General features: G+C 41.5%; 1 protein-coding gene and 1 long non-coding RNA gene across 6 annotated transcripts in view; one reads left to right on the forward strand and one right to left on the reverse strand.

Moving 5' to 3' along the window:
• The first annotated feature begins 1,447 nt into the window (after nucleotides 1-1,447).
• LOC121703303 lies at nucleotides 1,448-4,352 on the forward strand. The gene is made up of 3 exons (XR_006029693.1): nucleotides 1,448-1,565; nucleotides 4,008-4,173; nucleotides 4,263-4,352. It is a non-coding gene; the product is annotated as an uncharacterized LOC121703303 (long non-coding RNA).
• gne (glucosamine (UDP-N-acetyl)-2-epimerase/N-acetylmannosamine kinase) overlaps nucleotides 3,694-12,547 on the reverse strand; it is a 28,814-nt gene continuing 19,960 nt past the window's right edge. For 4 of the 5 annotated variants that reach the window (XM_042081221.1, XM_042081306.1, XM_042081060.1 and 1 more), the window contains 11 exons: nucleotides 11,398-11,605; nucleotides 10,368-10,520; nucleotides 9,503-9,715; nucleotides 9,147-9,234; nucleotides 8,823-9,033; nucleotides 8,620-8,670; nucleotides 8,024-8,153; nucleotides 7,503-7,724; nucleotides 5,620-5,802; nucleotides 4,711-4,827; nucleotides 3,694-4,601 (listed from right to left, as the gene is read on the reverse strand). In XM_042081221.1, coding sequence (XP_041937155.1) covers nucleotides 4,366-4,601; nucleotides 4,711-4,827; nucleotides 5,620-5,802; nucleotides 7,503-7,724; nucleotides 8,024-8,153; nucleotides 8,620-8,670; nucleotides 8,823-9,033; nucleotides 9,147-9,234; nucleotides 9,503-9,715; nucleotides 10,368-10,520; nucleotides 11,398-11,605 — 1,812 coding nt within the window. In that variant the 3' untranslated portion in view covers nucleotides 3,694-4,365. The remainder of the gene's footprint in view (nucleotides 4,602-4,710; nucleotides 4,828-5,619; nucleotides 5,803-7,502; nucleotides 7,725-8,023; nucleotides 8,154-8,619; nucleotides 8,671-8,822; nucleotides 9,034-9,146; nucleotides 9,235-9,502; nucleotides 9,716-10,367; nucleotides 10,521-11,397; nucleotides 11,606-12,547) is intronic. The other variant, XM_042081141.1, reaches the window with a different exon arrangement.

Consider the following 12,547-nt stretch of genomic DNA (forward strand, 5'->3'; position numbering starts at 1 on the left):
GTGTAAAAATTGCATTTGGGGCTTTCTGCTATATGAGAGCTATCACTCTACTATTATTCCCAGTCATTATCATGGAAAATATAATGTTCAGATATGCAACAAATTATTATAATGGCGTTGTATAACAACCCTCATAGTAATAGGTATATTTTACATTTTCCATATGTATTTATTTGTTGCTTTTATTTTTCCTTCCATCTTTCTGAGGCCCCCCCGTCACCCCCTCGCGGCCCCCCAGGGGGCCCTGGCCCCCACTTTGAAAAGTACTGCATTAGGCATCTTTTACAATACATGTTCTATGAGTGACATTGCCGTTTCTCTTAGTTCTTTGGGATTTAAGTTTTCTAAGGTGACAATTCGGCTGGTAGATTATTTCTCCCTCTTTTAAATTGGAGCGAGCGTGGAGCGATTTCACTGGAGCGGAGGATTTTGAAGTGGAGCGGGGAGCGAAATTGAGCGGAGCGGCCTGACGTGAATTTGAGCGGAGGAGCGGCCAAATAAACAGCCACCTGAGCGAGGAGCGGCCGAGTGAACAGCCACCTGAGCGAGGAGCGGGATATTCGCACTGCTCAGCTCCGCTCACTAGCTCTGGTGTGTGTGTGTGTAAATAAACATGTCTTGTTTATTTGTTTTTGTTTAAATATACCTGTTGTTTATTTGTTTTTGTTTAATTTCAACTCATATGTATCATTTATATTTGACTTAATTCCATTGGTACAGTAGCCTACATAAGACATTCCACAAGGTGCATTCTAAGGCTTTGGCTGCACGCTTGTTATTGTCACTACGGCAACGGCATTATTTAGAATGCATTTACTTTTAAAGGAACTAGGCTACAGTAAAGTCTTGGATACGGTGCTACTTTGTAGCTTAGGAATAGTAACTCTTACGGAGAGCAAGGCTACTTGTATAGCTCTCACGGTGCTACTTTGTAGCTTAAGGACACGACTCTTACGGAGAACAAGGTTTCTAAATACTTTTCTTTCTTTTTATCCTTCTTTTAATATATTGTGTTAAATTATATTGTTTGTTCTTAATTAATATTAAATCAAATCACAAATGAGTGATTATGGGCTAGGTTGATGTGGGCCCTTGAGACCAACTTACCATAAAAAATTCTTCATCCTCAGTGCCACGGTTCAGGTATTTAGGAAAAACTGCATTTTTTGGGATTCGGGCCCCCGGGGACCAAACAAATTTTTTCCGTAAAAGTCTAGTGGGGCTACATACCCACCAAATTTCATTTTTTCCCGGTGTTTCGGTGTCCTGGGTATCGTTGACCAAAAATTCAGGAAGTAGATGACGGGGGAAAAAAAAAACTTTGACAATCCCTATATGACCACTTCGCTAGCGGCGGTCATAATAAGAGCGTTATCTCTTTACTCCTCAGAATGTTTCTTAGATGGGGGATGGGAGAATGCTGTTTAGATGGGACATGAACTGATCCTGGAACTTTTCAAGCTGCTCTCTATCAGGGAAACCTTGCCCTGTTTTCTTTTCCCACACTCTACCGAGTTATCCGACAGCCAAGTGGCATCTGTGAAATGGGAACGTCTGACTGTAGAGTAAGTGGTGTGAGCTCTGTATGCAAACGTCTATCATGAAACCAGTGTGAGCATATTTTAATGTTTTTCTGCATATTAGGCTTATGGGATTCCCAGGCAGCAAAGTGGCCCTGGCCCAGGCTGATATGATACACAGAAATTGAGCAGAAAGCATTTGTGTACCCAAGATGGGCGAGCCAAAGTCTCAACTCGAAATGTACCACAGATAAACAATGATTCAAGGGGAAATTCCTTATTCTAATGGAAGTACAGCACTGTACATTCAAGCTTTTCTGTACCTCTCAATGGAACTACACATTTGAATCATGGTATTTTTGGAACATTTGGAAAAAAATCCCACAATTCCCACAGATGTACAACTACTGAGTCATAAATGCACTGAAGGTGAATGTTAGGATTTATTTGTAGACAAGGTCTGGTGTTGGCAAATTGCATAATTTGCATTCAGTGACATACATCCAGTCTTTTCCAGTATTCACATAAGAATATCACAAGGTAGGACCGCAACATGTAGTTGTTACTGTGATATTGTTGGTTGTTTGCTATTGCTATTGTACAGTTAGGCATTGATGAAGAATTTGCTAGATCATATGATGTATACAAATATACAATTATAATTTATGGCCTGATAAGGTCACAATGCTTCCAAACACTTGCACATAAAAAAAAAAAAAAAACATATTTGCAAATACAAAAAACACTTCAATAATAACACATAAAATGGCCTACAGCACACAACACATGAAATAGACAACTATTGCTACACACTACAATAACACATCAAATATTCTAAAGCTTTGCAACAACTTTATTTTGTGTGTTGCAAATTCACACAACAAATGCAGATAGTGCCCACACAACAGAAGCATTCACAACACGAAAGAGGTTCAATCTTACTGTCAGACAACTGTGACAATCCTAACTGATCTATCACTGCTGGTTAAATATAGCTATTGCTTGGGGTAAACTAATTTAAACAAGTCAATAAATAACTATTAACATCTTTAAGATGAAATTAAGTTCAACTTACCAAAAAAGACTGGAAACATAAAATTGTCTCAATTAAGTTCTCCGATTGGAAATCTCTGGTGTAGTGAATTCTTTCGTTGTGCTGTGTTCATTTGTGTGTGTTCTGTGGATTTGTATGTCATGTGCTGTCAAATTGATGCAAGTGTTCTTTTCATTTGGAAGTATTGTGACCTTTTCAAGCCACCGTGTAATATATATTATGATCTGTTCATTTAATTGCAAAGCTTGTACAAGGCTCGTACAAGGAATTTCCCCTGGGGATCAATAAAGTAAGTATCTATCTATCTATCTATCTATCTATCTATCTATTTAGCATTTTAACTATTGATGATAACACAAAATGGTGAGATACAAGCTACTGCAGACTGGTTCATGCATACACTGGGTGTAAACTAGATGTACTGCAAAGTTGTACAAAAAATGACCGCCGCTCAGTCCTGCACATTCACTCCGCAAAAATAAATCGTGTGTATATGTGTGTGCGTGCACGTTTATTTGTGTGCGTGTGTGTGTGCATGTGTACAGTCACTAAATGTACACATATTCATTTATTGTATGGTCCCCCATGAACGAAACTTGGCATGCATTCGGAGGGTGTCATAATGATCCTACAAATCCAATTGCGTGCAGTTTTGACCATATCAGCCAGAGATACCTGCAATTACAACCCCTCATTTTTGCTTTTGACTTTTTGACTAGGAGGCACTACACATCAAATGGGTAGTTATGGGATGGGTTGACATGGCCTCTTAAGACCAACATACAAAAAAAATGTGGTCCTCCCCGGGCCTACAGTTCTCGAGATATTCACAGAAACCTGTGTCCACCCTACCCTCCTTTCAGGGTGTCCAGTCCGGTGGGGAGGAGACGGATCAAAACGAAAAACAATGGTTCCGTGTCATCCTTATGGGGCTACATGCCCACCAAGTTTTGTGCACCCCGGTCTTTCAGTGTCCTGGGAATTGTTGACACAAAATTAGAGAAGAAAAAAAAAAAAGAAAATCTGGACAGAAAAAAAGCGTTTTGCTGCGCAGCGGTCATAATAATACCTACACCATGGTCCGGTTAGGCTACAGAAAGATAAGTTGTCACCCATGTGTTCATTTGTTTGTTGGTTGGTTTAATCAAATATTGGAGCAGCTCACCTTTTTTAGCTTTGTGTTACCTCACTCTTATGTCACTGTCACTACTAAGGTGCACTTTATGTGGCGATACTGTTCTTCTACAAAAGTTGTGGTCCTCTCCAGAACTCTTAAAAATGCCTTTTTGTTGTGGGCATGCTAATCCAGTTTCTGTCACACATTATGACTGCAGAAGTCATCCTCATGTCACACCAGTCAGGAATGTTTGATCCAAGTTCAACCATCAGTGCATATATAATCAATACTAAATGCTGACTGAATATTTTTACAGACAAATAAATGAAAGACAGCAGGTGACTACAATTGTAAATGGTCATCAGTCACTGTACACAGCAGAAGCAACTGCAAGAACCATTGTTTAAGCAATGAGCCCTCTGCTAGAAAACAGTTGGCAGCCACTGTGCACACATTTGGTGCACTAAGTAAAAGAAGAACAGGTAAGGTTTCAGGTGAAAAACAAAAGATAAAAAGGCTATCCATCTAAGAGAAAATTCAGACGTTTTGTCATACATTTGCATTTGTTTAGGTAGAAGGCATGGTCAGGGTATTGAGCCATCTCAGCCTTGGGCTCCTATAGAGGTCTGGAGGGTGAGGCCGAGGCCGTAGAACAGCCTTCCCAGGAGGGACGCTCAGTAAGTCCTGCGCGTGGCATAATCCAGCACCATACTGGCAGCGCCCAGCAAGGCAGGCTCCTCCAGGTCAGAGGTCAGAACCTGGATGTCCTTCGCAGAGGTGAGAGCGCGCTGACTGATGATCTGCCGCACAGGACTTTCGTAGAAGGAGGCCAGAACGCCGGAGAGAATCACCATGGACGGGTTCACCATGTGGAGAATATTTGTGATGCCAACACCCAGTGCTGCGCCAGCTAAGTACAGTAAAGTCAGGTAATTAGAATCACATGTAGCTGAAGTATTGGTACCAGTGCACAGGACTACAGCTAGTGTGAGAACAAGGACACAGCTGAAGACACATACCTGTTCTCAGTACAGCGTCAGCTTTGGAGTTTCCTAAACGAGCTGCATTGATCAGATCGATGGCGCTGACTGGGTCTTCTTTCTTTAAAGCCATTCCTTCTGTAAACAACAGGTCTTCTGCAAGCACATGCAGAGACACAATCATGAATTATAGGTAGGGAGGTAGGTCTATTAACATATTTAATGGAAGAAAAAAGGAGAATGGGCAACATTTTCACCCTACTGGGTCTTTTTCAGGCAAAATCATTTTGAAGACCCAGCAGGGTCCAAACATTGCCTATCCTTTTTTCTTACATTAAATAAGGGAGTTTAAAGCTGTGTTGTGGACATTACATTTTTTCACTGGAGTAAGTTTAATTTGTCCTGCACCTGCCAGAAGGTGGGATGTGCACACAATTACTTTTTTGAAGGTCTATTACCATAACCAACCTTGATTAATAACTCAGGCTTTAATTTAATTCAATTGCTGCTTATATATGGGCCAGGCCTTGAATTCCTTTCACACAAAATGTACTCAGCAGTATTATTAAATTGATTATTTCAAACAGTATGAATATTTGCCTAGTAGTATTGAAATTGCGTTATCCAATAATGTATTACAAATAATTTGTATTTGCATTGTCTAACAGACTGCATAACCTAGGCTACCTAACAAACAAGGAGGCTAAAAGAACAATGCCTACATGTATTTGTAGGCAAGGCAAATCCCATAGCCTAAATCCCATAAAATCCCATATCCCATAGGGCTAAACCTGTGGCCACACCAGACCAGGAAAAAGGGCCTGCGTCTTACTGGAACCCATCTTGTAATCGAGGTTTTACAGTGTTAGAAAATGTATGTTTCCATCTGGATGTGTATGAGCATGTGAGTGTGAGGGAGAGTGACAGTGCTTGTGCATGATTTCCTACCATCATTGAGTCTCTTGGCCTCTCTTTGTAGGGCGATACCGGATGCATACGCCTCAATGCAGCCACGGCTACCACACGTGCACTCTGGTCCATCCAAAGACACCATAATGTGGCCGAGCTCTGCTGCACAGAATGTGCTACCATGGATCAACTCGTTGTGCTGGACAATCCCACCACCTATACCTATTCATTTTAAAACACACACATACACACAGTTTATTATTTCGTTTTGGCAAGTAGCCTTATAATAAGCGGGATAATGTATAGAACGCCGGTCATTACTGTGAAAATACAAGGATACAAGGAAGTTTATTGTCACATGCATATAGTTACTGGAAGTAAGAAATGCAGTGAAATTATGTCTGGTGTCAGCCTATTTGTGCATTAATGGGGGGGGTAAAAAGTGCAGTAGAAGAGGGGTTTAGTAGATTAAGTGGCAAGGGCTGCATAAAAAAGGTGGGGGAGGATTGGGATTGGGTGGGGGGCACCAACAAGGAGCACCCAAGAGCAACAGGGGCAAGGAAAAACTCCCTTACCAAGGAAGAAACCTTGGGCAGATCCACGGCTCAAGGGGCTAACCCAACTGCCAGGGGTCTTGGTGTGTGTGTTGGGGGGATGACAGGGGAGATGGGATAGTGTGCTGTGTATGTGGGGAGAGGGCAGTGTGCAATATGTGTGTTGGAGAAGCTTCCTCATGAGACAATGTGCTGTGTATTGAGTATATGTATTGTATTGAAAATAAGTCTCTTCAGGGCGGAACAAGACCCCTCCGCTGCGCGTCGGGGTCCGGTTCGCCCTGTCGGGACTTATTTTCCCAGTAATGACCGGCGTTCTATACATTATCCCTTACGTAATCATAGTATACTTTGAGGGGGGACATATCTCCCCCCCCCATCTATTATTCAACTATGATCAAAATGTCCTTCTAATATAAAGACATAAATTGTTATACTATGATAGCCTATCACTCACTGCTGTCCGAAATAATTAATTGTAGATGTAACCACAAATTAAACAAACTTAACAATTGATATCTAGAATAAATTCTATAAGCCTATGTATCTAGCCAGCGGCCCATTGCGTAATGTTAGGATCTGATATTGTTCCCATCAATTGTTGATGGGACATTTAATGTTGTAGCACCATACCTATTAATACTTACACTACTAATTACTAACTACTAATTTACACGCAAGGCTATACAACTGTGGTAAAACAGGTTTTGCTCCTTTCAGGGACTCGAATAGGATGTAAGTCTTAATTATTGTCATATTTGACATATTGTCAATTATTGTCATTAAAAGGAGCAGTTCGGTCTGATATTGACCTAAAGTGTGTTGAAACATGATACCGAGTGTGAACTTTTGACTCATAGCTCATTTCGGCTTGTACCCTGCACTCCGAAATCTGGCGCTAGTTAGCCGATGCTACAAACAGGTTTTCAATGGGGGTGCCTCAGGCATCGGGCTACCCATGCAAATAGATCACTGTTTTACACCATTTACGAGGCTCAAAGTAGCTCCACATTTCATTGGTAGACTTCCGAGGGCCCTGACATTTAAAACGAGACATTGAGAACTTTGAAAAAGCACTGGTAGTTTATTTACTAGACGATTTATACAGACAGTACCTTCAGGAAGTTTACCGTTCGCCGCCATCTTGAATTTAGTCACGATAAGTCAAGCGACGAGTACGAATGAACAGGTACGATAAGGGATCAGATTCCAAAATAATTCCGTGGAATGCATGGATTCCAGTGGCTTCCAGTAGCAGCAACTGGAATCCATGCATTTTCACGGAATTATTTTTGGAATCTGATCTGATCATTGATGATGTAATATCATCAATATTATTTGGGATTCATATTGACGGTCAGACTGTACCTGTTCCTGTGATAATGGTAGCAAAGTTCTCCACGCCTTTTCCGTGACCAAACTTCCGCTCAGCCAAGGCAGCACAATTCCCGTCATTGTCCACCCACACAGGTAGGTGCAACGCGTTGGAAATGGGAGTCCTGATATCCACGGAGCTCCACTCCTGAATCAGCTTTGTGGAGTGGAGGACCACACCTTCCTGGGGGTTGACTCGGCCCCCCGTTGACACACCTGACAGAGAGCAGAAGGGCAGATTTAATGATAATGCTCTTAGACAGCCCGAACATGGCATTCTGTAATCTCCCCAGTCTATTACACCAGTTCATAAAGCTCCAATACAGGCCTGGTGCCTGCCAAAGCTGACCTAACACTACATCTTATAATACACTTCAGCTTATAATGCACTTCATCTTAGAATACACTTCAGCTTAGAATACACTTCTTATATACTTTGTTATTTAAAAATCCAGTGTTAAATGTGTGACATACAGATATGCACAGCTTATATAAAGGAGTGAAGGGCTACACACCAACTCCAAGGACTCTGCAGTTCAGACCCACAGCATCGTCGAGGGCCTTTTTGCACATCTGTAGGATGAGATCTATCCTCTCCTCATAGGTCTTAGGGTTTGATTTGGTGTACTTCTTCACTATTTTACCCTGTTGTACAAGAGAGAGAGAGGCAGCGTGCAAAAGAAACGAGACTTAAGAGCAATGAAGTTTGGGAATCACAAAGGAGGAATGGACATGCGTGGGAATTACAAAGGAGGAATGGACATGCGTGGGAATTACAAAGGAGGAATGGACATGCGCGGGAATTACAAAGGAGGAATGGACATGCGCGGGACACACTTCCCCCAAAAGAAAAAAAAATCCCAACTCAAAGCCAATTTGAAATATGAACATGCTTATTATACAAACTGAAAAACCATTGAGAGTATATTGGAAAAATTGGATTTCCTATGTCCCCATCTTGAATCAAGCCTTTTGTCCTCACCGTATTCAGTCTGATACCTGGGCTGATTAGTAATTACGTCCATAAATCACATCGTGCCGTATGGTATGATTATAATTTATTTGACTGATACCATCAGTAGGCACAGATCGAACTGTGAAGTTGTGGTACCTGACTGTGAGTTTGACTTGAGGTGTTGTCTCTAAAAGACCTGTAGGGTACCTACAGCATTGAGACATGTGGGGTGCTGGACATCAAACCACGTATGGTGACCTTAAAGCATTTCACATTCAGTAACACATATGCCTGCATCAAACCACGTATGGTGACCTTAAAGCATTTCACATCCAGTAACACGTATGCCTGTATCTCACCTTCATGCTGATAATGGCTACACGCAAGTTAGTGCCTCCCAGGTCCACAGCAAGGGCACTCTGGGTCTCCAGAATGTGGTCAATATCCTGAGAAATGCAATCCTTTACTGTTGGGAAACAGAAGGTCTTCTGCAGCGGCTCATCCAGATTGATGGACTGCAGAAACTTGAGGATGCGTGGAACTGCATTTCCATCACCGTAGATCTTGGAGCTGAGAGGTAAACAAAGAGGACAGAGTTAAACTGCTGCATCTTTTTTGATACATGACTACATTAGTAAATGACTACATAATGAAAACAGGTCAGTAAGGATCAGAGTACACACCAGGGATATCGCTTCCCAAACTGTAGATCCAGCGCATGGTATATTTTATTCTGAGTGTCCGCATCTCTGACATGGAGAACATTCTCCCCTATCCAACAAACATCATGCATCACAAATAAAATAATTACTGTCTTCACATGTACCAGACATAAGTATGTAGAAAAGCCCCAATCTTCTGACAGACAGAATGTTTCTAGTGAATCAAGCAGTAATTTATCAGATTCTTCAGAACATTTCAACACAACCAAATTTATCAGAACATTTATCAGAACATTTCAACACAACCAAAAATGTATGTTAAGTCACAAGCAATCTCCCCATGTGTCAGAGATAGAGCGTCCAGTGCTTGACAGTACCTGTCTCTCGACCAGTCTGCCTGGTGCCCAGGTTGATTACGGGTGTTCCAAAGGCCCCTGCCTCTCGCACCCCGCAGCTGCTGTTGCCAATCATGCAGCCCGCGTGGGCCACCAACTGGATGAACTGCTCAAAGGGAACGTGCTTTACGGCCCTGAAGTTGGGATGCTGCTCAATACCCTTCTTGCGCATCACACGTACCATCTCCTTACTGCCTGAAAGAAGAAAAGGCTTCAGTTACACACCTTTGGTCATTATGTAAAAAAATAAAAATAAAAATAAAAAAAATACCTGTACATTAGTGTAATAGCCAGTGTGCATGCAGCTGACTGCAGAAACATATAGAGAAGCTTTAGTTCAAAACAACATAGTCCCAGTTGACACCATGGACCATTACTGAATTTCTGGATTAAAGAAGGTGATGGTATAGTCTACACCCTGTAATTACGAGAGTAACAGCAGACATAAAAACAAATTTGTTTTATTTATGAAGCTTATTCAATACAGGCGTCACCGATCAGACTACAAGTTGACACTAAAGCTAACTAATTCATGAAGACAAGGACTAAACACTGCTATTCCATAATGTGTAAAGGTATTGCTGACTACTGCTGACAAAGATTGAGCAATGTTAGAACACAATAAGTCATCATGACTGCTAAAACTGACACACAGAGCAACCACTGTGTAAAAGTATGAGAGCCAATAGGCATCCTACAATATGTTGAATTGTAAATTTCAACTGCTCAAAACACTACTGAAGTCCATCCAACCAAATGTTGATATGTGCGTGTGATGGAGATAAAGAGGTGAGGCGCTAATTTAAAGGAGCAGGGGAAGAAGACACAACCAATCGCTCAGTCTTACCAGCATCAATGTTGGGGAAGAGAACCAATGTCCGCTTGTTGAATGAGATAAGAGCATCCAGCATCAGCTCATAGATCTTTATGGAGTTTTTAATGTCGGTTGTTACAGGATGCTGCAACGCTACGATGTAGTCCTGCTCTTTGACACCATCTCCTGTTCATGATGACAAGATTTAGCTCACTCTAGTGAGGTTTCATCCATGCTTGAGCAATATATCAGGTCTGATTTCCTCTGGTAAATCCTAATTATATAGGAGCACTTGTGAGTTAAGGTTTAGCTTACTGATAAAGAGATGCTCCATCATCAAAGACATAAAACATTAAATGAATACTGTATTGTCAAAAAATGACAAGTGTAGTGTGGGGAAGTTATGGCACCAGTGGCTGCATACCACCATATACAGCTGCCCACAGGGACCTGGGCTGGGTTCTGGCCCACTATCATTTCCTAATCCCACTCCCATCTCCCTCTCTCCTAAACATCTTGTCCCATCCCAATAACCCCCCCCCCCCCCCCCCACACACATTTCAATGTAAAATGCAACACAGCGATTTTATAAGTATACATTCTTGGAATTACATTCTCATTCAGGCGAAGCACTGCTACTGCAGCTTTTCAGGTGCTGTGTGTAAATAGCACTGCCCAAGTAGCAGTGCTTTTCCTGAATGAGAACAAAGTTCTATGTTTGTTTATGCTTAGAAAATCGCCTATTTGTAGCCTATATGTTGTATACAAGTCACAGCATGTAAATAGGAAAAAGTTATTTTGTCACTTTTGGGTGCTACCCACCTCAATTAACTATGCTAAGCTATGCTAACGGTGGGTGCTTCAGACTGAGTTACTGCACAAACAGAGACGAGAAGGGTATGTATCACCTTATCTACTTCTGGGGGAGACAGCGAATAAGAGTTTTTTCATAATGTTGGCATGTTCCTTTAATAAAAATAAGTCCCCAAAATACACTTCACAGGTGTTTAGCAAAGAGGTTATTTCTACAGTTGCTTCTACAGGCATGTTTGTTAGGACGTACCCAGCCAAGCCTTGATGATATCAGCATAGTCATCACGGTGGTGAGCATCCAGCAGTTTGTCATAGGAGGGGCAGCCGGCCAGGAGGATCCGGGAATGGTCCTCACACATGGCGATGAGGTGGCGCTCAGCACTACGTGTGCAGCAGGCATGGTAGTGGGCCAACTTGGATATGGCATGTCGGATGGAATCATCTATAGTGCCACTCACCTGGAACCACAGGAAGATGTGATTGTGACATTTTCTTTGCTTGGAAGCACAAATTCCAGAATCAGGACAACCGTTAAAAAGTTCTGATAGCACAGAAGGTGTAGGTTAGGGGTACAGCATGGTCCAGCATGTTTCAAATTCAGTCAAATTTAGAAAATAGCAAGCAACAGAAAATGGATTCTGGTAGCTTCTGTACACAACAGTCTTTTGCGCTGTGTTTTCCTGTTAAATGTGGGCACTGGCTGAATGCGCTTTATGGGTGGACTCAGCAGTGCCCTCGCCATCCTCTCATTTATCTCCTTTGTCAATCTCTCCGGTCATAAGTTGGTACAAAGTCCAGATTAAGTTACATTACATTACATTAGCTGACATATTTTTAACCAAAGCGACTTACAACATGGCAAACAGATTAAAACTTTTTAAAACAATAGAGTACTGAAGCCATGACGTAGCGTTGCCAAGGCAGCAATTTCACTGGATCTAAACAAATCAATCTACCATTAGAAATCACCATAACGGTGGCTTTCTTAATCTATTTCAATAATTTTACAACGTTTCTAAGACCTTAGTATATTTTTTTTACACTGTAGGATTCACATACTACAACATATATTCATACCAACACGATCAAATTCGTGACTACAGTTTTATTTTAACATGGGTTTCCTCCGTAAAAGAGACCTGCATGTAACTTCACAGCATGCTGTTAAAATCCTTAAATTCACGGACGTGTTTTGGCTTTATTTTTTTGGCAAAAACGTCGCTCTTAACAGCCACCAGTCTTTGAGAAGACGTAAAATATCCACTGGAATTTTGTTTCTTTCTATTACACCTGCCAGGGAATCCGTGTTATGTGGCTAAGCTGCTGCCTAGCAGGTAAAACACGTTTAAATGGATATATTTATTTTTATTAGGTAGAAATGATGGCACATGCCTACATTC

This window comes from Alosa sapidissima, chromosome 1 (genome assembly GCF_018492685.1).
Source record: "Alosa sapidissima isolate fAloSap1 chromosome 1, fAloSap1.pri, whole genome shotgun sequence".
Taxonomy (NCBI): Eukaryota; Metazoa; Chordata; class Actinopteri; order Clupeiformes; family Clupeidae; genus Alosa; species Alosa sapidissima.